This window comes from Pelodiscus sinensis, chromosome 1 (assembly GCF_052426305.1).
Source record: "Pelodiscus sinensis isolate ZL-2025 chromosome 1, ASM5242630v1, whole genome shotgun sequence".
In the NCBI taxonomy this organism is placed as follows: Eukaryota; Metazoa; Chordata; order Testudines; family Trionychidae; genus Pelodiscus; species Pelodiscus sinensis.
This window is the reverse complement of record NC_143052.1, coordinates 236,219,435-236,246,514: the sequence shown is the minus strand read 5'-3', so window position 1 is coordinate 236,246,514 and position 27,080 is coordinate 236,219,435. Positions and strand designations below refer to the sequence as shown.

Below are 27,080 nucleotides of genomic sequence, written 5' to 3'. Positions count from 1 at the left end.
TTCATAACAGTGTTTTCTGATCAAAAAGGAAAAACAATTTAAATGCCTACATAAAGAGAGTTAAGTTACAGATTTGGTGACACATGCAATTTTAGATTGGTATATCTCTGGACCTTGTCTCTTATTACATAGAAGAATGACTGAAACTTTAGGTCAGTGGTTTACAAAAAAGCAGTTTTGAATTCCCATAAATCAATATCCTATTTTTTTAGCTGAAGTAGAAAGTCAACTCTACAGAGCTACAGTAATTCTGCTGAGTATTTTTATAAATTCAGGGATGTCAAAAGTAAAACTCAGGGCCTGGAACCAGGCCCAACAACAGTTTCATCTGGTCCATGGACTTCACATGAATCTTTGGACCTGTCAGCATGACCACAGAGTCTGTACAATAGGAGTGAGATTTGTAGAGTGCAACACACTCTGTTGTAGTCTATTCAGTGGAGTTTGTGCTCAACTTCCTGGTACACTCTACAAATCACAGGCCTGGCATCCAGATCTGGGTGCAGCATTCCAGCAAACCCTCATCTACAAGCGCAGAACTACTTAGTCATTTTAAAAGATGCTGGAGTGGTATAAAGCTACTATGAGCATGGGAGGGGGGAAATGGCACTGAAAAACGCTTGCTTGCCAACTGGAGAATAGATACCCCAACCTGGCAAGTCAAAGGAAAAGAAGCTTCAGAAAGTTAAAGCATGAATGCATTACCAGCATAGTTTCTCTTCGGACATGTCTACACTAGAAAGTTAAGTAAGTAATTCACAGTAATTAATGTCCACACTACTCTCCTTCTGGTAGCGGTGCACACCTTTGCTGACTTTACTCATCTTACACACCTTATGCTGATTTTAAAGGGGCCATAGAATGGAGATGAAAGCCTAGGTGCTCAGACACAAGCAGCTCTCCCCTTTCTCCTCCCGACTCTCGGCTACTTGCTGCTGGTGGCCCAGCTGCCCACTCCTCCCTACTCTCACATCTCCACTGTGGCTGGGAGTCTGGCTATAAGCCCTGCAGGGAGCCTGGGGAAAGCCACTGGACTCCTTCCACAGCAAGTAAGGAGCTGAGGGACTCTGGGCTGTGACCACCTGCCTTGCTGCTTCTCACTCCCAGCCGGGCTGCACCCTGGGTTCTGAGTGGAGAGTCCAGGTACTGCACAGAGGTTCTCAGCTCCATGTCAGGAGCCCAGCTGTGGTGGGGAGCCAAAAGCCTGGGTGGCAGCCACCCTCCCAGCAGCAGCAAGCAGGAAGCGGAGAGGCTGTGCAGCTGCCAAGCTTCTGACAGGGAGTGGAGACCCTCCATGCAGCATCAGGGCTCCCCTCATGGAGTGGGGAGCTGAGAGCCTGCAGGCAGAAGCCCACTACTCAGCTGGCAGTGGGGAGCCAGGGAGCAGCCCAGCTCAGAGTGAGGAGCCCAGAAGCAGACACTGGCATAAGCTCTACCTCTCTTGTGAAGGTGGTATTATGATGTCACTGTGGTAGGGGGAAGCCCCTGATGGCGGGAGTAAGGCTGTAGAGTGTGCACTGGCATAATTAGGTTGATGTAAAATGCCTTGTGTGGACCAAACTGTGCAGTGTTGACCAAGCCCCAATCAATTTCTATTTTTATCACTATTGCTGAATGTGGCTCACACCCAGAGGCAGGATTTCAGCACAGGCCTGGCGTATGCAAAGAGTTTGACCTGCCTGTGCAGCAAGATTCTTGGCACACCTCTTCTGATTATGTGTCAGCAACTGGACACCATCCTTTTTCTGTAACGATTTTGTGGTGGCGCACCTTGGACTCTGTTGTGCCACACCGCTGCTGTGCTTTTAGCATGTTACCACTCCTGTGCTGACTGGGAGGTAAATAACCTTTCTGGGGCCTTGCAGTGGGCAAGCTCTCTCTGCTCACTTCGCCTTCTTTTTTTTTCCCCCCCTGAAGTTCAAAGCCTACTAGTGTTTCATAACATGCCTGGTGTGGTACTGCAGATCGAAATCACAAATCTAGCTCTCTATACTCAGGAGAGTGGTTTCAGCAACTAAACAAACAAACCACACTGGTATTCACAAAGCAGTGTGAGAAAGGAAATACCAGTAGGAGAAAATCCTCCTCCAATCTGCCTAACTTAAGACGCTCAGGCAACAAAGACAGGTAACTTGTCTGCTGTAATACACTGTAATTAGAGCTGGACAAGATCCAAACTCCAATACAGCCTATTGTCCTGAGGCAACTGGTGGCCGGGTTCATCAGATAGAAAGCTGTGGCTTTTGACAGGATTACAAAGCTTTGCAGTTTATCAGACACATCCAGCAATTGTGTTCAATAGTTATGTCTCTTGATCTGCCAAATCTCTTCGCTCAGGAAAGAGCTGAAAATAAGGGCACCAGAGATTTTAAGTGAGGAAAGAGAGATGAGAATAAGTTCCTCAGCAATGTTTGCAAGCCAGGTTTGATTCACAGCGGCATAGTATGGCCCTTTCACTGTAGCACATCAACCACTTAATCATTCTCAGTTTGTAAAGAAGAAAACAGCCTGCAGCCTGGAATGCCGAGCCTCATGTGCAAAGCCAGTGTTTAAAGAAAGGATATTTACTGTTGCCACCAATTTGTCCTGTAAAATCAATTACATGGCAACTTTTACTCACTGCGAAACAGACCCTGCAATTTCTTCTCACCCACATCAACTTCCCAAGTCAAATAACTGACGCGTCGGCTGAGAGAGGAATGCGTCATGAGGGGACAATTTGTGAATGCCAAACCTTAGTTGAGCATCTGGTACGTCACTGGGCATGTGATGCTAGTGAAACATCACCTGCAGTCATGTGAGAGGAAAGTTATCATGGCATTACAGATAAACTAAAGCGAGGGAGGGGACAGACTTATTAGGCCCCTGGGCAAGGAGGGAGGCCAGTACCGCGCTCCCAGAAAGGGTGAGGCCTCGGGTGATGGGGGAGAGGCTGGGGCAACCAGCTTTCGGCACCATCCAAAGCGCGCTGTGTCATACTCCCAGCCCTCAGCACCACCAGTGTGTGCCATGTGAGGCTCCAGCAGAGATTTCAAGAGCCCACGGCTCCTGCCACCTCCACTGCCACAGCAGAGGAAGCAGTATCCAGGAGCCAATCGCCAGGCCCTGAGGCAGTTACCCCCTTTCCACTCTCCCCCTTCACCCTGGTCAATGGGCCTGCACTAAAGAGAAGGGGGGCAGATCCTCAACTGGTGTAAATTGTCATTGTTCGAATGAAGCCAGTGCAGCTGTGACAATGGATACCAACTCAAGCTCTGGCCCAACAGTTTAAATGGAAACACCCACAATACATAGGGACACTATCTTACACCATGGATAAATACATAATGTCAGCTCTTCCCACTCCCAATCACCCACTCCCAGCATTGCAGGCTTATAAGTAAGCATCTACAGAAGCCAAAGCCAACAAATAGAGTGACCTCTCTACTCTACATCTCCAGCTCTGCTGAACGTAACTGCCAGAGTGTGGTAGCCAAGGCAGAATAGGCCCAATCACGTTTTCAATGAATGAAACATTATATACAATGAAAACACCACGGCCTAGCAAAATAGTAGAAAGATACATGAACTGCAAATGACATTGCTTGAGTCTTGTATTTCTAATACAGTAAAACTCCAATTGTCCAGCATCCAGTGGTCCAGCACTCCCGATAGTCCAGCACCAACTGGAACCCGGAAGTGGTGGCCAACCGGACAATTGGAGCTGCTCTGCCCCCAGCTTCCCCAAGTCCGCCGCTGCTGACCAGCAGCTGACTTGGAGGAGCCGGGGGCAGAGCAGCTGGGGTCCCGCAGCGCCGCCCTCACCCATGCTGCGCAGTTCCCCGCCAACCCCATCCCAGGCACCTCATAGCTCCCCTTCCGGTACTCCGGCATATCTGATAATCCGGCACTCCGTGGGTCCTAAAGGTGCCGGATTATCAGAAGTTTACTGTACATTGAACAGCTCGTTTTAGAAGTGGTGCTCAAGGAGGGACGCCCAGTGAGTTACGCTGCATGTGTATTAAAAGGGTGCTCTAACTTTTGAGCTATTTGTGTTCTTTGTGGTTGATCTTACAAAAGAGTTTGCTTATTAACGCACAGACTTGTGTATAGATTCTATGGGCATTTAAGGCTAAAAATATAGTGACACACAGAAAAGCTATTTTTTTTTTAAACCTAACCACCTGTCACGTATATTCACCAATATATTTGCCAACCGGTGCATTTTTTTTTTTGAAGAGTGCAGCACCCATCTGAGGCTGAATCCTGAGGTGCACTGCAAGAACCTCCTGGCAAGCTGTTACCCTGACCTGGACTGCAGCACATTCTAGTCAAAGTCCTTCACACTCAGTGCTTTGGAAACTTACCCCGGTGTTATGCCAGGCAAGTACAATTACCATTTTGCATCTCAGTGAGCTGAAGAGTCACAGGTGAACTATGCTGGCCTCGTGCAATAGATGACACAGTACCAGCTAGGGATGTAATAGTGTAGTCAATCAACCAATAAGCAAAAGCGTATAGGTTAGCACTATATACCAGAGCTACTCAACATGCGCCCCACGGCCTGTTTGTTTGCGCTCCGCAGTGCGGTTTGGATTTACACGGGGCTCAACCTGTGGCCCGCAGGTGGGAGGCAAAACAAAAACGTAGTCAATAGAATGGTCTCCTGTTGATATGCATTTTAGCAGTTAAATTCCTGGACTGTCATTGCTCATTAAAAGTGCTGTCATATGGGTGGAAATCGGGTAGCTATTCCATTTTATTAATATCAGCAGAACTGACTTAAATGGGCCTGTGTGTTGTGTAGGAAGTGCCAGGAGCACCAGGGCATTGTGGGAAGTGCTTTGTATTCATGCCCGTCAGTGTGAAAGAAGCTATTTGCATTTATATATATTTGCATGTATATGCAACCACACTTAAGTTGCAGCCCTTGGAATGTGCCATGAGTATCATTGTGGCCCTTGGGGCTTCCAAAGTTGAGTAGCCCTGCAATAGACTATATGCATTTCCCTCTCCCCTCCCCATGACCAGTACATTTTTTAGCAGGCTGGCCAGCAGCCCAGCTCAGTTCTGTCTCATGCCAGGTCCAGGACTTTCCCCCTGTGCGGCTCTGCATTTAAAGTGTATTGGGAGCCAGGTGGGCAGGCAGCCCAGCTCAGTTCTGGTTCACACTGGGTCTGGGAGCTCAGACCGCCACCCACCCCCTCAGACAGGGGCTGCTACCACCTCACACTGCTGCCTCTTTATCAGCAGTACAAGGCGACAAGCCACCAGTCTGCAAGAGAAGCTGGTTTTAAACTGGCTCCCCTTGCAGACTAGCTCCCACCTGGCATCTCGTGCTGCTGCTGGCCCCGCCCCCGGGTACTATAGAATAGTCGACTAACCAATAAGAATTAATGAGGTTACTCAACTATTCGATTAACCTGTATTTAACATCCCTAGTACCTGCAGGCCTCTTTAATAAGGTAGCACCATTTTGACTTCACTACTTTTGAATACAGAAAAATAAGGACATTCAGTGTTATGGTTCTATAGTAGCCAAAGTGACAAGAGAGTGGATATACAACATTCAAAATGTGAGCCTATGATGCAAACATATCTCTCTGTGGTATTTTATTCTTCTTCCCGTCGGAATGTAAATCCAGATATAGGTTGTTTTTTCCCATAATTCAGGGCTGAGGTGCACTGAGACTAATGGTGGGTATTGGCAAAATATACAAAGCCTCAGCTGAAGTAAGCACATGGAACACTGAATATGTTTATCTAGCCTGCAAAGCTGAGCTGGAAATGTCACGAGCAGATCCACAAGACTGAAAATGCATCTGGCTGTGGGAGAGGATAGGCCATGCTGCAAAACCATCCTCTCTTGTGGTGTTTTGGCACATTCATCTCCAGCCGCAAGTAGAACAAGGAAATGTGAGGGTATGAGAAGGAAAAAAGTTAGCCAAGCTGTTGGGCTCCCAGGGCCAGCTCCTTCAGTGGTGGGAGTGTACATGAGGGATGAAGGAGGCAAGCAGGGGAAGTCCCCTCCCCCAATAATCCTGCCTAGAGCAGGGGGCTGGACTTGATGACCTTCTGAGGTCTCTTCCAGTTCTATGATTCTATGATAATCAGCTGGTTTGTGTAAACGGGGGGAGGGGGGGGGACTGCTATTTATTTCTATGTTACTCAGCTCTGGAGCACGGTGGCACAGTCTGGTCATATTCAAGCCACACACAAATCTGATACTGAACTCAGCCAGTCTTGTAGGGTCATCACAGTTACTTTGAAACAAAATTCCAAAGTATGGTTATGCTGTCTCAGAAGGTTGCTCCACTGTCAGTGAGGTGGGAAGCCTTCATAAACTAATAGTCACAAACACAGGTGAAGGATCCAAGACATCCGTTGTATGGTCACTGTGACGAAGCTCTCCCTAGGTGCTATGAAAATATGCTTATAAATATGAATATGCATAACTGGATAATGCTTTATGCAAAATATATATTTATTCAATGTTTGTCTCGCTCTAATCTGTGTCAACAATGGAATAGCATTAGATTAATCTAATTGGTCCCACAGGGCTGTGATTTGTTCCTTGGGTATTTGATTTGACCCTTTGTATAGTTTAAAGTACAACACATTGATCTTAATACTGATCTCACAGCAGTTTTACACTTGTGCAATTTCATTGATTTTAGTCAAGTAATTCATGATTTGCACTGATGAATCAAGCCCATGATATGTAACAGTGATACATGAAATTGGTAGATGCTTTAAGAAAGATTCCAGTATTTTTACTGGTGTGTTGTCAAATCACTTCCAGGAACCAAAGCAAGAATTAGTCAAATGATTTATGGAAAATTCATTTACAGTGCCAAGAGTACACTAGTTCTCCAAAATGTTTTCATAGTAAAGATAAAAAAACATGATATATTTGTCTATGAATCTCTAGCTACCCGGCTTCTGCTGCCTAAATAAAATGGAATTCTCCACCATATTTACTGCATCTATTACACTGATGTAGAGTTCTTTGTTTCTGTTGGAACACACACATAAGAAAATAATATCCCAAGCAGAACATGAACCAACAAAACCCAAGATTTCTGTGGACAAGCAGAATAAGCAGACACGAAAATAATTCCTCTTGTCATGATGACTGTATTTGACAGTTGAAATAAATCTTGTGCTTTTTCAGTTTGAGAGAAGATAAGGGTAAGCCATGCAAACAAATAATACCTTTTCCATTGCTGGAACTGTTCTTCTGGGAACTAGCATGCTTAAGTTATTTTTATTATTATTTCCTTAATGATAAGATAATAGTTGTTACAAGGACTAGGAACAACTCCTTTCCTCTTCCTCCTCACATAACCAGGAGACAGACCAGAGATACACAGACACATTCATGACGTTACAAAAAGCTCTCCAACCACAGAATAACAGCGCACCTTTTTTTCTGTACATATTTGTTTATACAAAAAACCCACCACATTTACAGTTTAACCAAATCACACAAACTCAGAAGAGAGAAAGTAACTAGTATCCACCTTCTTAGAAAATAATCCAATGGACTTGAGTTATTTTGCCTTTTTTTCATTATAAGCTGGTATAAGCTGGATGAAAACTTCTCAGTGGATTGGTGAAGACTAAAGCAGGTTTGCCCAGTTACAATTTGGCAATAACATATCCATTATCAGCTTTCCACTTCCAGCATTTGTGCATGCATAATCCCCCCAAAATCAAGCAGGTCAGGGCGACTGGAATTATTGCAATGTGCCACAGGGAACTGGATGCTGTAAAAATCCAGAGAAAAATGTTATCTATTTCTTAAAAATACAATTGCATGAATTCAGAAAAGCCTCCCAAGAAAATCAGTGTCTGATCCTACAACCCTTTCTCACATGAATATTCCCGTTGGTTTTAATGAGGTTTACCTCTTGGATAAGAAGGGAAAGAATAGTGTAGAATGAGGAATGCAGGATGAGAATCTTAAATGACTATGAACCAAAGTGAGTGAAGCTGAAATTTGTACTAAAGTAAGTTGGGCTGATTTCCAAGAATAAATATTTTCCAATGGAAAACTATAATGCAGCTCCTTTGGGATTATGCCATTTATTCACATAGGAGCCAAAAACTAGCAGAAAGATCTGTCTCCATCCATGTAATTTACTTCACATTTGTAATACCTAGGTACCTAAATAACTCATGGAAGCTGTGAGTAGTATAACAAAACAACCAAATCACAGTAGACATGAGTGAGTTGTAACTATGATGAAAGTGGTAAATGTTACTATGCCTTTTCTGTGCCAAGTGAGCAAGCTTTAGTCACTCACCAACATCATGTACCAAAAAAAATCAGTATTATATCATACTGTTTTCATAACTGTTTCTTCGTCATATGTCTCATAGTCTTTGACATCACAACACAGTTGCACTAAGAGCTAGCCTCCACAGAAACTTAAACCACAATCATGAAGCCAGTAGTAATTCTCACCATTTGTTATTTCAGAGCCACTCTGTGTGTGACAAAGGGACATTAAGGGTATCCACCAATTCTGCCATTCTGCTTATTTGAGGCACTGAGTGAAATCCTGGCTTTCTGAAGTAAATGGGAGTTTGTCATTGTCTTCATTTATCTTTAAAAAACTTAGGATCTATCCAGCAACGGGATCTCTCGCATGCACACTATTAAACCTGGGCAGAATGTCACTGAAATCTTGTGGAGGCAGTTTTTATACAAACAGTGGCCATGCCTTTCATGCTAGAGATACACCAAAACACTGTCCAGAGCAGCGAGCACATGGTAAATGAGGAAGCCATTATGTGCTGAGCAATAACTCAAACACAGCCGTAGGTGTGGCTTAGTTGGATTTCACAGACAGTAACAAATACAGTGTGCTTTCCCATCTAGCATGCAGTTAAGATAAATACCTCCTTGCTTGACCCGTGTTGGCAGTACTTGGCGTCCGTAACTATTCTGGGCTTCACACTTAAGATCTGTATAAAAATCTATTTCTTTGACTGGATCAAAAATCAGTGGCACCTCAATGTAGTTCTCATCATTTTCTATCATTTCCCTGCAACAAAAACAACGCAAGTATCATTCTTTTATTCCTGATTTTTCTAGAATATAATAATTTCTGTGATTTTGATGCATTCAGTTATCTGAATGTAATATTACAAGTCTGGAAAAATCTTTTGAATATTGATTTATTTCCAAAGTCACTATGGGATCCATTATAAACCACACTGCTCACATTACAGTGCATTCATGGCATCCATTTTGTTTAGTCTGGTTGTTTAGTGGTCTGATATTTCAGTACTTTCTACCTCTTTTTTCCATGTATAAAGTCTTCTAGGAAAAACAGGATAGATAAAAATCTGAATTTCTTATTAAACTAAACACAAGCAGGATATTTTTAAAAGGCTTACAGATCTTCTCTGTGCATTATAAAAATAGCAAAACAGATGGTTTTCCTCTGCAGGTCATTCTCATATTTGACATCACAGACCGAATTTCTGAGACTTAAGGGTATATCTAGACTATAGAGCTTTTCCGAGACACTGAAAGTACTCCGGAAAAGCTTTGCTGTGTCCAAGGAATGCGTCCGCTTTTCCAAAAAAAGTGTCGGAAAAGCAGACGCGTTTTGTCGGCATCCCTGTAAACCTTATTTTATAAGGAAGAAGGGATGTTCTGAAAGAGTTTTCTTCCAACATTTGACCCTGTGTAGACAAGCCAAATGTTGGAAAAGCCTCTTTTGGAAGAAAAGCGGAAAACGATATGTGGTTTGCAATTTGCGTATCTTTTTCCGACTTTTCTTTGTATTGTAGACCAGTGTTTCTCAACTAGTGGTACAAGTACCCTTAGGGGTACTCGAGAGAAGTCTGGGGGGTACTTCAACACAACTGAAATTTGGAGAAAACTGAATTTTTGTTTTAAGTTTTACAGCACTTTATTATTTTTGTACTTTTTACACCCAAAAATTTCACCGCCCATCCGGCTATGATTCAGTTGTTAAACAAATGTGTTGCAATGGTAGAAAAAAGATTGTGTGTCTGGGTACTGTAGGTACTTATATATATATTTTTTAAAGGGGGTACTTTATTAAAAAAAAAAAAAGGTTGAGAAACACTGGTGTAGACATAGCCTAGCTCTTGGTGTCACTGGGATAGTAATTGAGGAGGACCCAGTCCTGCTATCAATTCTTGGACACCAGTCCAGCTGTGACCACTAGGCCAGACTGCTTATACCCCTATTTCTGAAGGAAATTCACCTCTGTAAAGAGGTGTATTTGCCACTAAAATCCCACTTAATTGTCAATTTTGAGGTGTTAAGAAGGATATAAGAGATACATAAACTTTGTGCTGACCCGTTCCACGCCAATGAACTTCACTCCCTGCTAGAATGACCCCTTTTCCTGTCATAATCATCTCAAACTCATACAATATTAACATGATACCATAGCCACAATTTTCTTTTAAAGCCTATAGAAATCCCACCTCTCCCTTAACTCATTTTCTGTCACACAGCCATTGTTATAAAGGCTTGATTATTTGGGCAGGTGAATAACTTTATAGATGTGAAGTTTCACTGGAGTCAATTGGACTAGGTGTGTCAAAAAGTTACGCGCTTTGCTTGTACGTTTGTAAGATCAGGGCTTAAATAATGAAGTTGCATAAACTCATGGATTTTATGCAGAAACTAATAGTTGTGGTGGTTTTGATTTAGTTAAATTTGGTGGTGTTTTTTTTTTTCCTCTGCCGTTTTCAGTAGAACATTTCCCACTTCACTCCTTGGCATTCATAGCATGGAATCACTCTCTCACATTTCTGGAAAACACCTAAATAAAGAGTGTGACATTTCTTTAATACTTACAGACGCTCTCCCTCTGTAACTCTGCCCTCTTTGTAAATTATATCAATGTAAGTGTCATTTGCTAGCCACATCACAGCTGTGTGAAAATGTTTACTTGGTCCAATAAATACTTTACATGGAAGGATCAGTTTGGAGTCTGTTTTAAAAAAAGAAATAAGAAAAAAAAAGACATTCATAGATTCATTAACACACACTCTTTCACATACTGAAAACTTTGAAAGTGCTGGTAAACTTTCTACATAAAAAAGTAAAGAATTTATGTCTGCTTAGCTTCACCTCTGCTTCTTGGTAGCTATTCCCATTATTCAGAGACTAACTCATTATCTGATTTTTTCATACATTAGCTGGAAATATTTGTTGTAACCACATTACTCAGAAGACAAGTCCACAGTCCAGTGACAGGAAGCTTTGACACACTGCAGTTACTGTGCATCATGGGAATGATTTACAGTTCAAGAAAAACCTGACTAGTAAGCAGTGCACCATTATTCACAGCTGGACTGTGGGCTTGAAGCAAGCCTGTTAAAACCAGACATCAAATACCAAAAGGGCTCTCCAGAGACAGGCAAACCCACAGTGCAAAGCTTAGCACCTTTTCAAGAAGAATTGTAATATGGACTTAGCACAATCTTAACCAGGATGCACCTACCTTATATTGAAAATATAGAATCCAATCAAACACCTAATTTAAGCATTTACACTTGTGCTGAGTGAGTGCAAAGTGGATATAAAATGCTAACCCCGAGGTAGACAAGGGAAGAATTCAGATTTGGAATTAGTTTTAGGCAACAGAAGGCTCAAGGCAGTGAATCATCAAACTCTCAGCACACAGCCATGTATAATATAAATATATGCCCATTAAAATATATGCTGGACTTATTGGGAGGGAAGGTAAAGGAAAGGGGCTTAAAGTTCCTTTTATAAAATAATCTATATGAAAATGTCAGTGAGACCATACCAGTCTGCTCTGTAATTAGTGACCAGAGAGGCAGAGAAGTTACATTTCAAACACAGAGGCAAGGAAATAATTTCTTCTCCCAGAAAGCCACCAGGGCCACTCAAGGCTACTACATCCTCTAGACCCTTTTTTACAGAATATAGCACAGGCAACGTTACTGATGGAAAAGCTAAACTGATCTAGCATCCTAAGCATCCTGACATTGCTTTATTAACTATTCAAACGTCTGGTCATTTTTCTGTAGTAACTTCTATTGGAAAACAACTTGTGATACTTCTGAGAAAACAAATGGAAATCACCGTAAGGCAGATCCTCAGCTGGTTTAAATCAAAGTCAATACTGAGTACTATCAGAGCTGAGTTGCTTTTAGAAATAAATGAATCATTATTGGCCTTACCAAGAGCAGCTAATGTAGTCTTCTGGTCAGGATATACAATCTCTGGACTGAATCTCTTTTCTTGGTCTGCCAAGATTGAGAGAACAATAGCTATGGGTGAGTGCAATAGGCAATCTAATCAACTTACAACAACCACAAAATGAAGTGAGCCATTTAGTATCGCTTGTGTTCCACCGGAAAGCATTCTGTGATACCATTCCCAATGCACAATTATGGTTTCCTGGGAAGGGACACAAGTTAGGGAACATTGTTACAGGATGTGCTTAGACTCCAGTCTTGATGCCAAAAGTTCTAGAATGTGGTGGGAAGCTTCAAAGGGAGATGTGACTAAGTGGGGAATTCCTGCCAGATTAGGTGGCCCCACTGATAGAGTCCACTCTAATGAGCAATTAGTTTCAAGCTCCCAGCACATCTCCTGCCAAACTCAGAAGAGCACAGAATGAAAAAGGCATGGGATGTGAGCAGAGGCGCAAACGTTTGAGGAGACATCAGGTCAAGCATGAGCCTCAGCATCCAAATAAACCCCTTAGCATCATATATACTCCTCTTTACACTTTGCTCCTGCTATTAAGGAGCTGTAATCGCAAAGCCCTGACACTCCATTACCATTCATGCACTGTTTCCTCTGCACAACTTTTGCCACGTCCTTTCAGCACAGTGCTTATATGCACCACGCAGGTTATCAGAACATACAGTATGGCAACTACTGAAGAATTGCGTCTATGCAGATTACCCAGACCACTCTTCATAGGATCAGTGAGGGATTAAATTGCAGACCACAGTCTGACAGGGACTAGTCAAGCAAGGAAGGGTGGAAGGGTTTGAGCCATGTGCAGGGTCAACAGAACAAATGCAGAGCTTTGTCTTTTGATCTTTGCAAATTCTGAACAATGTAAGTGGAACACGCCTGCCCTCTGTTGTCTGGACTGTGTAAGGACATAGCACTAAATGAAAAATCTTGGAGGGGTAGCTGTGTTAGTCTATCATTTCAAAAACAATGAGTAGTTCTGTGGTGCCTTAGAGACCAAGGATCATGGGGTTTCGAAACCCACTTCTTCAGATGAGCTGGGGTGGAAATACCTTGCATTCTGTTAGGGTACGTCTAGACTACATGCCTCTGTCACCAGAGGCATGTAGATTAGGCTACCCAACACAGTAAAATGAAGCGGCGATTTAAATAATCGCCACTTCATTTAAATTTACATGGCTGCCGCGCTGAGCGTGATAGTCTGGACGCTCCCCTACCGACATCAAAGGTATTTGTCGACCACCCAGGTAAACTTCATCCCAGGAGGTTTACCTGGGTGGTCGACAAATACCTTTGATGTCGACACCCACGCATCCAGACTATCGCGCTGAGCCGACAAACAGCTGATCAGCTGTTTGTCGGCTCAGCGTGGCAGCCATGTAAATTTAAATGAAGTGGCGATTATTTAAATCACCGCTTCATTTTACTGTATCGGGTAGCCTAATCTACATGCCTCTGGCGACAGAGGCATGTAGTCTAGACGTACCCTTATTTTCACTCCTACTCATCTGATGAAGTGAGTTTTACCCCAAAAAGCTCATGATCTTATATATTTGTTAGTCTCTAAGGTGACACTAAACTAAAGACTGCCCTCGTGCGTGTTTAGTGAAGCAGGCAAGGTGATTTGTACCATTTTACAGAAGAGAAAATGAGCTTAATTAATAGGGAATGGTGGGAAAAGACATTTAATTAAATATTACATTTCCTAAGCCTTCTGAAGACATTTGCATGGACTCTTGTGACAAATTGTAATGATGGGCACTTTTAACATATGGTTCTATGCTCCAGAAATGTGCTGCTTAATCCCAGTGCTAGCTCAACTGCAAGCCAGACAAACAGCTGAGCTGAGCAGTGCCTAGGTTTTTTTGTGAAACTGTTTTGGACCATTATTAAAACAAGCAGCATGCATGCTGCTTCAATATCTCAGTTTCCCGGACAGCTAACCAACAGCCACAGTGAAATATGTAAATGTAGTTCCCTTCTGTACATTGTATTGGCAAAGACCATTCTGGCCAAATGTTTTGTTAAGTACTGCACCATCTCAAGCAGGAAGTACTTACCCAAAGTCTGTAGCTGAATAGTTCTGGTGATGTTATACTGTGCACCTCCATAGGTAAAAGCCATTTCACAGGTGTAATAGCCAGAATCTCTTGATGACACTGAGTTGATCAAGAGAAAGCTGGTGTTTTTCAAGCTTTTGAATTTTGTATTGTCTTTATCCACAGGCACAGAATCCTAGAGAAATAAGAGCAATCACATGGTAAAAATAGGTGAAGTTATAATGAGCCCCTGGATTTGATTTTTGGTGGAAACTTTGGGGGTACTTATTCTCTTATCTAAGATTTTATATCACATTTAGGATGTATCTGACCATCTCTGTTTCACCATCTGTAACACTTGTGCTCCTTTAGAGGTGAGAATTGCAAAGCTGAATTCATCAGTAATTGTAAAACACTTTGTGATCCACCAATGTGAGGCCCTCCCTCTGTGAAGGGTGATGTATAGTTATAATTAACATTATTTTCAAATGTTATTTTAGACTATGCATGTTGGCTAAAGGGAATACATAATGAACTTCTTTTCACAATCTCCTTTCATAAAATCCTGTAGGAGATACAAAACCATCTTAGCAATCATACCATCTTCCCATGCACCATATTATTTTCCCTTGCCACTTCACCCAAGATCTGACATTTTCCAAGATGTTATCACTGATGCGCTGTTGAACTTTGCTAGCTACCAGTGTGTTCTCTTCCACTCTGAACAGACCTATTTTTTCTGTCTGCCATGTTATTAATCATGCTGTACAAGTTGAACCTCTCTAGTTGGGCACCCTCAGGACTGACCCGTGTTAAACCAGAGAATTTGCTGAACCACAAGAGGTCAGTATTGTCTAGCAGCATTACTAACACGTCCACTGCTTACTGGGCTCTTAGAAGACATGTAAATTAGAGCTAAAGAACAGCACAAAAGACTTAGAGCCAGGACTGGCAGCTGTAAACAAGCTTTATGGGACCCTGGGACTCATGATAAGTGGACATTCAGCTAACTAAAATCATGCCAGGCCACAGATGTTGCTGGTCCAGAGAGTGCCAGACTAGACTGGTTCAATCCATGTTACTGAACTTTATGTTTCCTAGGCAAGTAAACTGTAGCATGTTTCTCAGATGAAAGCTGGACAAAAAGACTTTACTATTATGATTTCAACCTCAGTAAAAACAACGCCTTGTAAAACCAACCTAATCACCCACGTGCTTTATTTACTGTACAAGTAGTTACTGCCAAGTTTCAAACTGTGCAGAATGGACTCCTGGGTGAAATGATTATCGCCATTGACTTGAGGCATTAAAACAAGAAGGTGGTAAATAAGTAATGCATTTTGCATAAGCTCAACATGCAACTAGCAAGCCAAAGAGACTTCTCACATAAAAGAAGACAGTGAGAAGTAGGGTTAGGGCCTGAGTTAGGCAAACTCTGAAACAGCTCAGGATGTTCCACCTTGTGCCGTAAATCCAGGAATAAGCCGCAATGGTCAGACATTTTACAAAGAAGCCTTAATTGCTGGATCCATATTTCCCTCCTTGCTAGCTGTAAAGGGATGAGGTAGGAGAGCTTAATAAAATTATTTGGAATAAAAATGGAAGCTAAAGGTCGAGAGGGATAACTTAAGTCCACTTCTGTGCCTCATCATCACTCAGTTAAATAATCTTTTAAATGGCCATTTTAATAATTATCCAAGTCTTTGTTTCCTTTTCATTCTCTCATCTCCTTGTCTTTTTTCCTCTGTGTCTCTCTTGCCAACCCATTCCACAATGCCTCCATCTTTCCTCCAAACTCACATCTCCAGGAAGTCCACATAATATACATCCTTCTCTTAGAATGTTCACCAAAATATCTATGGAACTAACAAAATATGCCGACCTTCCCTGATCATTTATTCACTTGTAGTATTTCTTCCCCAGCCTTTGCTTGTATATTTTCTATTCAGGCCCCAGTCCTGCAGCTATTCATGGATTCATCTACAGTTCAGAATTTATAGGGTGTTAGAATATATATTCTCTGAGACAGGGTCCTTGTCTGTAAAGCACTGTGCTGTGGGGCAATACAAGCATCAAATCCTAAAGCAAAACAAGAGGGCCTGTAAAAAAAAGGCAGTTTCATATCTTGAAGTTTAAAAAAAAAACACCACCTGTGAGGTAGAAATACCGATTTTATAAAAATACTCAGAACAGTCTGTCCTGTCTTCTCAAAGGAGAATCAAGTGAGATTTTTGTTCTAAAGAAAAGGAAGAGCTTGGCTAAAAACTAAGGGTATGTCTGTGCCATTATAGAACACCTGTGGCACCGAGTCTCAGAGCCTGGGTAGCTAACTCAGGATTGCTGGGCTTGGGCTGCAGGGTTGAAAAATAGAAATCTAGGCATTTGGGTTTGTGTTGGAGCCTGGGCTCTGAGACCCTCACCCCTTGCAGGTCTCCAGACCAGGTTCCAGCTGAAGCCCGAACATCTACTCTGCTATATTTAGTCCTGCAGCCAAGCCCCACAAACCTGAATGAAATAGAGGCAGCAAAGGTGTGGGGGGAAAGGAATACTTCAAAGTGGCAGTGCTGCTGTGCAGTGCTGCCACTTTGAAACCCCAAGGCGGCAGCTGCACAGCTGATCCTGGGATTATCTGTGTGGCAGGCTGTCCATATAAAATGCCACCTCTGCAGGTATTGAAAGGGGCAGCCCTGGAGCCCAGGGTCAGCTGGGGATTCCCAGTTAATCCCGAGCTCCCCACAGCATTTCCCCAGAACCCAGGATCAGCTGGGAACTCCCCAGTTGATCCCAAGTCCTGGGGAAATGCCGGGGGAGCCCGGGGTCAGCTGGGGTGTCCCCAGATGATCCTGGGCTCCCCTCCTGCCCCTTTGAATCACGAGGAGGCAGCAGTTTCAAAGGGAGAGCAGCTGCTCTTGTACATTTCAAAGGAGGAATGCGGAAATGCTTATCGACTAATCGACGGAAATTCCGTCGACTAGTCAATTAACCGCATTTTAACATTCTCAGTAAATACCGGGAAGGGTGAGGAGCCATGTGGGCACAAGAATAGATGGATATAAAATAGCCATGAACAGATTCAGGCTAGAAATTAGAAGGCTGCTAACCATCAGAAAGATGTGATTCTGGATTAGTAGAAGTTATGGGGGCAAACAACTGCATCAGAGTGAAAATAGAGCTGGACAAATGTATGAGTGTGATTGTAAATCAGGGTTTCTTGTGATAGTAAAGGCAGGGCTCGGCAGTCCTAAGGGCCCCATCTAATTCATGTTTGATGTTTCTAAGAGTTCATGATTCAGGGCTTCAGTCAGTCACCTGCAAAGGTTACCAGGGAATGATCCTTTTCTTCCTCCCTCCCCCTCTTATGTATTCTGGGGACTATTTTTTCTGTCTCCTTCCTCTGAAGCCTGAGAGGGTCCCACAGCTAGAGATGGGACACTGGACAGGGTGGGTTGGTGCCCTGAGGTGGTTCTAAGTATTCTCTCTCTCGGGCACTTAGCTCACTGGTTCATGCTCATATGCTCAGTGAGGAAGAATTCAACCCCCTCCCCGTTCAGATTAGGAAGAACCTTGATTGACTGATTGATCAATTGATTGATTTTTTGCCTTCCTCAGCAGCACATCCTTGCCAGGATTATCTGGGGATATCTCTTAGTAGATCAATTTTCTGACACAGGAGTCTTGGGCATTGGGTACCCCTGTTTCCATCTGTTCTCTGCCTGTGACACATCATCATCTAATCTCCTATGAACTTCAATACTTTAGTCTAATTTCAAGTGTTGGGTTTATTGCCCAGTTGCTGAGTGGTAGAGGTGATTTGTGATACACAAGACAGGCTACATGATTCTATGGTCCCTTCTGGCATTAAGCTCCATGATTCTGACTCTTTAGAAGGGGTAAAAGTTCTACCTTGTACCATTTTAGCTCCAAGTCTGTTTCCTTTTGTATGAAATCCCCCAGATCAGGACAAACAAGTTTTCCAGAAGTAAACGTGAAGAGAATTTGAGGATAGGAAATCTCGTGGGCAGCAGTTTTCTGAATAACTGTCAGGTGAATGGAGATATCAACACAGTAGGAGGAATTCCTGCAAGCATATGAAGCACAGATGTTAACAACTGTGCCCCCACATACAAGGGGAGAAATGTCATGCATTCAGTGCTTATACAGGGTGCCTGATTGAAAGTCCTAGACACCAAAGTCCTCAGCTAAGCTATAGAACCAACACAGCATGGGCAGTGCACGCTCTCTCATATTGTCAATCTGACGTGACTCAGCTCTGAGGTGACAGATATCACTCTAACTTCCATACTCCTTTGCTTTTTAGCCTCTATTCCAATGTCATAAGTAATCCTGTCAAAATACAGGTAACAGTCTCATTTCTCTTCATACTGACCATAGGTCATTCATCCAGAACTCCAAGGTCTAACTTTACCTATTATTTATTTCCACTGGGCCAGACAGATTGCATTGCATTTTGGTGGCATAGTGATTGCTGGGATAGTTTAAACATGTTATGTCTTTCTTGTCATCAACAAGTTAAGGTTACATTCTGGGAACACCTCAGTCAGCACAAAGGCAGGGTTGTCAATGCTTACAGTAGGGGACTGATGGTCAGGACAGCTAGGTTCTAATCTCTACTGGTGACCTTGAACAGGTCAGTTAACTTCTTTGTACCCTGCTTTCTCCCAGGCTATGTCTACACTACAATGATCTCTCAGAACAAGGTACAGAAATTGTGCTCCGCAATTTGCGTACCTTTTTCTGATAGTTTTTTCAGAAGAAGCTTTTCCGAAATTTGGGCCAAATTGTCTACACTGGGCCAAATTTCGAAAAAGTCTCCTCTTTCGGAAGAACCCTTCTTCCTCATGGGAGGAGGAAAACAGGGCTTCTGAAAGAGCGCGTCTGCTCTTCCACAAAAAAAAGCGGAAGCGTAGACACATTCCCTGAACCTCCGGTATCCCTCTGGTACACCTCTGGTATCCTGGAAAAACCCCGTAGTATGGATATAGCCTGAGTAGCCAGTTTCTGGTAAGTCTTAGTCAACACTAGGTCATGAGCAGGGATTCGGGGAAGTTACTGGTATTGGAAGAATGAATGCTTTTTGGCAGTGGGTATTTATTTTAGAGTTCAAGCTTTTTCTTTTGAACGCTGAATTTGTTGTGTTCACTGAGGTCATCTTTCCTGGTTAATCCTGCCTTGCAGGCAAAAAAGAGTGTATTCTGCTAGACAACAGCAGCTCTGATGTGAACTGTGCTTCTGCTCCCATTCACTTCAATAAGTGCTCAATGGTACATTGCAGGTGTTGGTGCCTATCAGTGGCAGTCTAAGAAAGGAATATGAAATCTGAGACCGAGCAAGCATTAAAAACATGGCTGCTGCTGTTTTATCATTAACAGGCATTTATAGGGTGACAAGTGTACACAGTGCTTTACAAAGCCTAGAAAGATGCCGTCCCTGCATTAAAGTATTTATAGTATATAGTACCTCCTTCCCATTTGACCCAAGGGGGCTTTTGTTTATGTACATTTTAAAACAGGGGACTTTCCATACATCCTACATCAATTGGATAGATTGACTGACATTCTCTGTGTCCATCCCGATGGAATTGTTCACTTTAGGTCCTAGTTTTACATCCCCTGTAACAATTTCATAGGGGTGGTTAGCTTCCAACTCAGAAGATTGAACAAAAGAGCTATTTGCCTATTGCTGTTTTAAGCAGATAAATTGCTTCAGGATAAAATATCTGTTAAGGTGTTCTGTAAGTTCACAGCTCCAGCAAATTTACCTGTGAGACCCTAATATTGCAAAACACTTAAATGTACTTGCCATAACTTTATGCATAGGGATTAGTATCATTGATGAAAAAAAAATTCCAGATCTGCTTGCAAGACTGGGACCCATTCTTTTGCAATGTTCAGGCTCTTACATTCACCCACTGCTGTTTGTTGCAGCATGCATAACTGCTAATATTGTTCTGTCATTATAGTGTTGCCCATATAGCTATAAGCCATAATAAATGCTAATCAGTATGAGATTGCCAGTCAGTAGCAAAATAATTGCTAATCAGGCGGAGGTGGAGAGCTGTAATAGTCTGCAAATACCCTCATTTCACAGAGCACTGAAATATATGATAAATTCCTTAACTATTTGCAAGAGTAAAATTATGTTTGCTTGTTTGTGCTCCGCTGCTCCTTTATAAAGACAGCTTCAAATATTTACATTTATTTCTGTCTGTTTCTGATATTATAAATCTCAAAAATATCACGTTTGCTTCATAGTGAAGTCGCTGAATGGAGGATACGAGAACTGACTCAGGACAGTGGTAGATGTAGCCTCGAAGAGCAAGAAAGAATCTAGGTTCAGCCTATTGTGATGTCATTATCTCTCCTCTCTGTTCAGGTGTGTCCACACTTCAGGGCTTAACTTGAAATAAGCTACGCAAAATGAGCTACATCAATTGTGTAGCTTATTTCAAAATGGGAGCGTCTACACGTCACTTATTTTGAAATAGAGCACTCTTCCTCCGATTCCCCTTACTCCTTGTACAATGAGGGTTACAGGAGTCGGAGTGAGAAGTCCTCCAGCTTGACAGTATTTTGATATTATTTCGAAATAACAGTCTGTGTCTACACAGCAGGCAAAGTTATTTCAAAATAACACTATTTATTTCAAAATAATGTTGCTGTGTAGACGTACCCTTCCAGTCATTCAAGCAGAACCATTAGATTCTGAATCCTTCCTGGAACCTGCAAGCTTAAGTTTGTAAAACTTCCGTATGTGACTGTTGGCAAGGGCTAGATTCAAAAAGGGACTTAGGCACTGGGACGATGAGCGTCACCAAGCCTAACTTTTAGGTGCCTAGAAATCACTGGGATTCAAACACCCAAGGTCAGCCTTCAGGCTTCCTGTACAATGACCGGAAAGCAATAGATGCTCACGAACAGGATTTACTAGCATGCTAGGCAGCTCTCTGCCTAAAGATGGACAGTGGGAGATGCTGAGCAGAGGTGTGCGTTCTAAGTCCTGCCCCTCTCAGGGAGTTCAGTGACTAAATCCGGCTTGAAGGGAGGCACCTTTCTTTGCTTGGTTTTCTCATATGTGAACCATTTCTTGGAGGTAGGGAGTTTTTTGCAAGAAGACCTGGAGCAGGAGGGTGGAGAAGCAGCTGGCTGCCTAAGACCCTGTGTGCTTTGATCTTCCCTGAAGGTTGGGAAAGTCACAGCTCAAGTTTCAGACTAGTTTGATGTAATTATACTAATCTAGCAGTCTGTCCAGTCCTTTAAGAGGTCTTCCTGCAAAATCAAGATGATCAAGACTTAATATTTTAACATAAATCAGAGCAGGAAAAATAGGGGAAATAATTCTGAATTATACAGTATAATCAAGAACACAAATATATATTTACTGCATAAACTTTACTACAGGCTAGTGGCCTGATCCAAAGTCCACTAAAGATAGTGGGAGTCTTTCATGCACTTCACTGAGCTTTGGATCAAGCCAATACGTCTTGTAGGCACAACCCACTATTGGAGTGGAGTGGATTTTTATTCAAACACCTACCTTCGACTGCAAATATATTGTCCCGAGTCCTCTAATGATGCTGGTAAAAACCAAAGAGCATCGCCTTGTGCCCAAATCCTTGGTTCCTCATCTCCTCCTGAGGTCATCATTTTTGAATCATTTTTAGACCATGTCAGGTTATATGGATGGCTGGAAAAGTCTAAGTGTTTGTATTTGAAGGAAGGGCATTTCAGGATCACAGGTTCTCCTCTCAGTGCAAAGTAGTGTTTGAAATGCATGATGTGATCCTGGCAATTTTCTACATAAAGCAGAGAAATTGTGTCACAACGGTTCCATTAGAGTCTCATTTTAAAACAAAATCATTGAAATAGGAAAACAAGTGCTCTAATTCAAATTTTTTATACGAATTTTGCCATTACCTGTGCTTTCTACCCGCTGGATTCTGAAGGCAGAGACATCCATTTTGTATGTACAGATAACCAGCAGGAGCATAGTCATCTTCCAGAAGAAACAAGAAAGAGAAAAGTGGGGAACAGCATCTTGAAGCCTGCAGGTGAGACAATCACATTTATAACAACACGCACAAGATAACATAAGTGCCCTGCATCACTTCACATTGTATAACACATTTCAACGGCTACCTGCTCTTGTGCTCTCTCTTTTTGTCCCCTTGTTGCACCGAGCCTTCATAAAATCATCTGGGATGATTTAGTTGAGATTGGTTCTGCTTCGTGTAGGGGGCTGGAATCGATGACCTTATGATTCCAGCCCTATGATTCTAACACAAGTGTTCTAGTACAGTTTTGGAGATAGTGGTCATTGAGCTGTGTGGACTAACGAGAACAACAACATAGCAGCTTTTCATTATATGAAATGTCTTTTGAAATCCAGACCCGTTGCAGGGTACATTTCAGTTGAGACTGAATCCTAGCTTCAAGGATGGATTTAGACTGGTTCTCAAATATCTCTGGCTATATCCATTGACAAGTAGAAATAAGTGCCCCACACAGTTACACAGAAACCATTCTGCAGAGCATCTGAAAATGCAAAAGTCCCAAAATCAGATTGTTTTAAACCATAGGCTTCATCAGACTCAAGTGACATACAGTTCATTGGCACCCTGGGACAAAGCAGTGAACATGATGTTTGAGCAAACACTGGTAGGAAAAGATGGTTCATGATGAGCCTCTGTGATCCTAGCAAGTGGACAATGATGATGTACGATGACTTCCTAGCTAATTAATGCCAATGGGAAAGTTGACAGGACTGTGTGCCATGTTATGCAGGTGGATGATAGCTGTGTGTATCTTTTTAGAGTCTTGCATTACTCCCATCACTGTAATCTCTCATAAGAGCCTGTTAATAGAAAGACAGGAAAAACTTAAAAAACAACCAATAGTCTAGTAGCACTTTAAAAACTAACAAAACATGTAGATGGCATCATGAGCTTTCATGGGCTAAACCCACAAGTTTTGTGGGTTATGCTCACAAAAGCTCATGATGCCATCTACATGTTTTGTTAGTCTTTAAATTGCTACTAGACTATTGGTTGTTTTTTAAGTTTTTCCTGTTACAGACTAACTCGGCTACCCCTCTGAAGAATAGAAAGACAGTACTTCCAAAAACAAAAATCCTGATTAAAAGTAATGCTGAAGGAGGAAGGGGAGGGTAAATACTAAAAACCAAGCCACTTTGCAAAAATCGATGTTATTGGGATGCCAGTGGAGAGAAAAATATTCAACATCTTTTGAATGGCAGAACATTTCCTGTTAATACCTTAGGTCTATTTGGGAGGATCCTCTCTGCCGAGAACAGTGCTAGCAGGTCTCAACACACTGAGTACAGGTAAAAATGGCATGTCAAGGGGAACAGCTATGGTTAGTCTACACTGCAATGGAAGACCTGCAGTGCGGCTGCTGCAAGACAAGTAACTGTATAATGTACACATCTAACTTCATGAGTCCACACAAATCATGAATTAGTGAGGCTCCTCTGGCACAAGGCAAAGGGAAGAAGGGAGTAATGGTCAGTTTAGTGTTAACTGAAGAGGCAAAGAGGAAAAGTCTCTTAGGGGTAAGTGAAACATGAATAGAAGACTTTCTTTAAGAGATTAGAAGTGTCCAAGAGCTTACATTTGGTATATTTGGGATTCGGGTTACTTTGATCCAGTCCACCCTTAGTAAGCAGTAATCGCTAACTTACACTGGTTCGACAAACAGAAACATTGACTTGTCCCTTCACTGTGAAAGAGGAATGGTCAAATGCTGCATATACTGTAAGAACATAAGAACGGCCATACTGGGTCAGACCAAAGGTCCATCCAGCCCAGTATCCTGTCTGCCAACAGTGGCCAACGCTAGATGCCCCAGAGGGAGTGAACACACAAGGTAATCCTCATGTGATCCCTCTGCTGTCATCCATTTCCAGACAAACAGATGCTAGGGACACAATTCCTACCCATCCTGGCTAATTGCAATTGATGGACCTAACCTCCTTGAATTTATCTAGCTCTTTTTTGAACCCTGTTAAAGTCCTGGTTGTCACAACCTCCTCTGGCAAGGAGTTCCACAGGTTGACTGTGTGCTGTATGAACAAAAAAGTCTTTTTGATTGTTTTAAACCTGCTCTACTTATTAATTTCATTTGGTGACCCTTAGTTCTTATATTATGGGAACAAGTAAATAACTTTTCCTTATTCATTTTTTCCACACCAGTCATGATTTTATAGATCTCTAGCATATCCCCCTTTAATCTTCTCTTTTCTAAGATGAAAAGTCCAAGTCTTTTTAATCTCTCTTCAGATGGGACCCATTCCAAGCCCCACTCATTTTTGTTGCCTTTCTCTAAACATAGAAAACGATTGCATCTCCCTAGCAGTCACTACAGTAGATAGCTAAAACTCAGCCAAATGGAAGTCTGAGGAGATCAATATTCAGAATGTAAAGCTTCAAATCCAGTTGCTTGGCTAGCACACTTGATATCAAAATTGTGCACATACTTAGACTCATTTGTTACCAGAAAAATCCCATATGGTGAATGAGCTTAGCCAGAATTCCAACAAAGTTCTGCTGCTTATGCCCCATATCTATGCAAATACAGTTTCACTCACTTGTTGTTGCTCCCAGACAACCTACTATTATCTCTGTGAGGACCAAGGAAGGGATTCATTCAAATTCTCATGTTGAATGGTGGCTATATCATTGAAGTGGTCTCTCTTCCTGCAACTTGGCCCTCCAGCCAGGACACACTTTAGTCCAATCTTTGCAGGGTTTCAAAGAGTCGACTTTAAGACTTTAAGGTCAGATGGGACCATCAAGATTATATTGTCTGACCTTCTATACAGTGCAGGCCACAGAACCTCACCCACCCACTCTTGTCACATGCCCCTAAACTCTGGTTGAGTTAATGAAGTCCTCAAATCATGGTTTAAAACCTTGAAGGCACAGAGAATCCTCTATTTACCCTAGCTCAAAGCAAATGACCCATGCCCCTCCCTGCAGTGAAAGATGAAAAACCTTCAGGATCTCAGCCAACGTGACCTGGGGAAAACTCCTTCCCAACTCCAATATGATCATCAATTAGACTCTAGATATGTGCTCAAGACCCACTTGACAAGACACCTGAGAACAAATTCTCAGAACTGACTCAGAGCCCACCCTATCTAATGCCCCAACTCTGGCTGTTGGGAGAGATTTGCCGGTAGCAGTCACAGATGGTCATATGCCATTGTGGGCCATCTTATCATACCGCCCCTTCCATACACTCATTAAACTCAATCTTAAAAGAAATTAGGTTTTGTTTGAACTCACTACTTCTCTCTGCTGACTTGTGGCACGAGAAGGTCTGGCTGGACTATCACATAGAGACAGCTGCTTTGCTAGTCTTTTCATTTCATAAGATCGATACAACCAGCCACCGAGTCTGGCAGCCCCTACAGCTTTGATAGAATCACTCACAACAAACATGCCAATGATGAGTCAGCATTTTAGGGGGCTTCATTTGGGACATACAACTTTGCTGCCGAATCACATGCACACCAAAGTTTCAGTGCGTTCATTGTGTGTGCCCATGGGTTTTCAGCATGACAATTATCGTTGGTGCATTCAGGTTATTGGGAGCAAAACTCACATACAAAGTTTCACTCCCATAAGGAGAAACTACTTTAATTGTCTGAGCCAGACACACAGAAAAAACAATTTCAACTAGAATGGATATGATCCACTGCCACTCACTGGTCACCATACATGCTGACTTAGCAAGGGCATGGTGTAGTTTCTCTATACATATATACCAATACTAGGGAACTGTTTCTCATCTCACACTAGTTTTAAATTGGTGAAATTCCATTGATTTCAACGGGGTTCCTCTTGATTAACTGTGTACACACAATATAGAATAGACACATACTATATATATTACACACACACACACACACACACACACACACACACAGAGTATACAATTCACCGCCATTCTAGGTTTAAATAAAAATATGCTACACACACACACACACACACACACACACACGCAATATATATATATATAGACTAAGATTCTTCTAATGTTGCCAATCTGTTTATTCAGACTTTATCCTTTTTGCTAGCTCAGTTTAGGTAACAACTGTTGGTTTGACAGTAACACTGCATTCTGAAGATAGGGCTATTTGCCTTCTTGACAGAGTTAACAAAAACAAAACACTGTAACTGAAAAGAAATACTGTATTATTGCAAACATCGCTTAATATCTCCCCTGCTTTTTTGGAAGGGGCAGGGGAGTTCTTGAATTAGCAGTTCCTAAGATACACATGACATCCTAGAGTAAGGTTTTCTCTCTTTCCTTTTAATTATTTGCCCAATGAAAATACTTTGCTGCTTTGTTCACCTATTTAAGTTCCCTCTATTTTGCTATCCAGCAGCTTCCACAAACCAGTAGACAGCTTGTTTCTTTTTTTGCTTCTCATTTACTTACCTCTGATTCTGCATTCTTTTGCCCAGTGGCTTCTCTTGTAGAGCTGTAAGCAAAGCTTTCATGTAGCATTGGAAGGGTCCTAGTAGATGGCTTTATATGCCACTCAACACACAACGGAAATGCTTTCACATTGGGCAATCAGCTTTGTGTCAAAACCAAATGCTTTTTGGACACACCTTTCTCATTCAAATGAATGAGAATGAGAGAAAGGGGGTGGGGGAAAAAGGGGAGATTTCCCAAACAGGGGAAATGACTGCTACTAAATATGTTTCTACGTTTCCCTTTTTGTGACGAACAATAATTTACTTATGTCCTGTTTATGGTGAGTTCAGCTGGTAGTTTTAT

At 42.2% G+C, this 27,080-nt stretch overlaps 1 protein-coding gene across 1 annotated transcript; it reads right to left on the bottom strand.

Annotated features, from left to right (window-relative positions):
• Positions 1 to 5,628: 5,628 nt before the first annotated feature.
• On the bottom strand, positions 5,629 to 26,865 carry IL1R2 (interleukin 1 receptor type 2). Its single transcript, XM_006133190.5, has 9 exons — positions 26,736 to 26,865; positions 22,188 to 22,315; positions 21,808 to 22,066; positions 18,157 to 18,331; positions 14,275 to 14,449; positions 12,187 to 12,252; positions 10,832 to 10,967; positions 8,887 to 9,032; positions 5,629 to 7,748 (listed from the first exon to the last, which is right to left on the bottom strand). The coding sequence occupies exons 1-9, from the start codon at positions 26,795 to 26,797 to the stop codon at positions 7,621 to 7,623; spliced, it is 1,275 nt and encodes a 424-aa protein (XP_006133252.3). The 5' UTR covers positions 26,798 to 26,865; the 3' UTR covers positions 5,629 to 7,620.
• Positions 26,866 to 27,080: the final 215 nt, after the last annotated feature.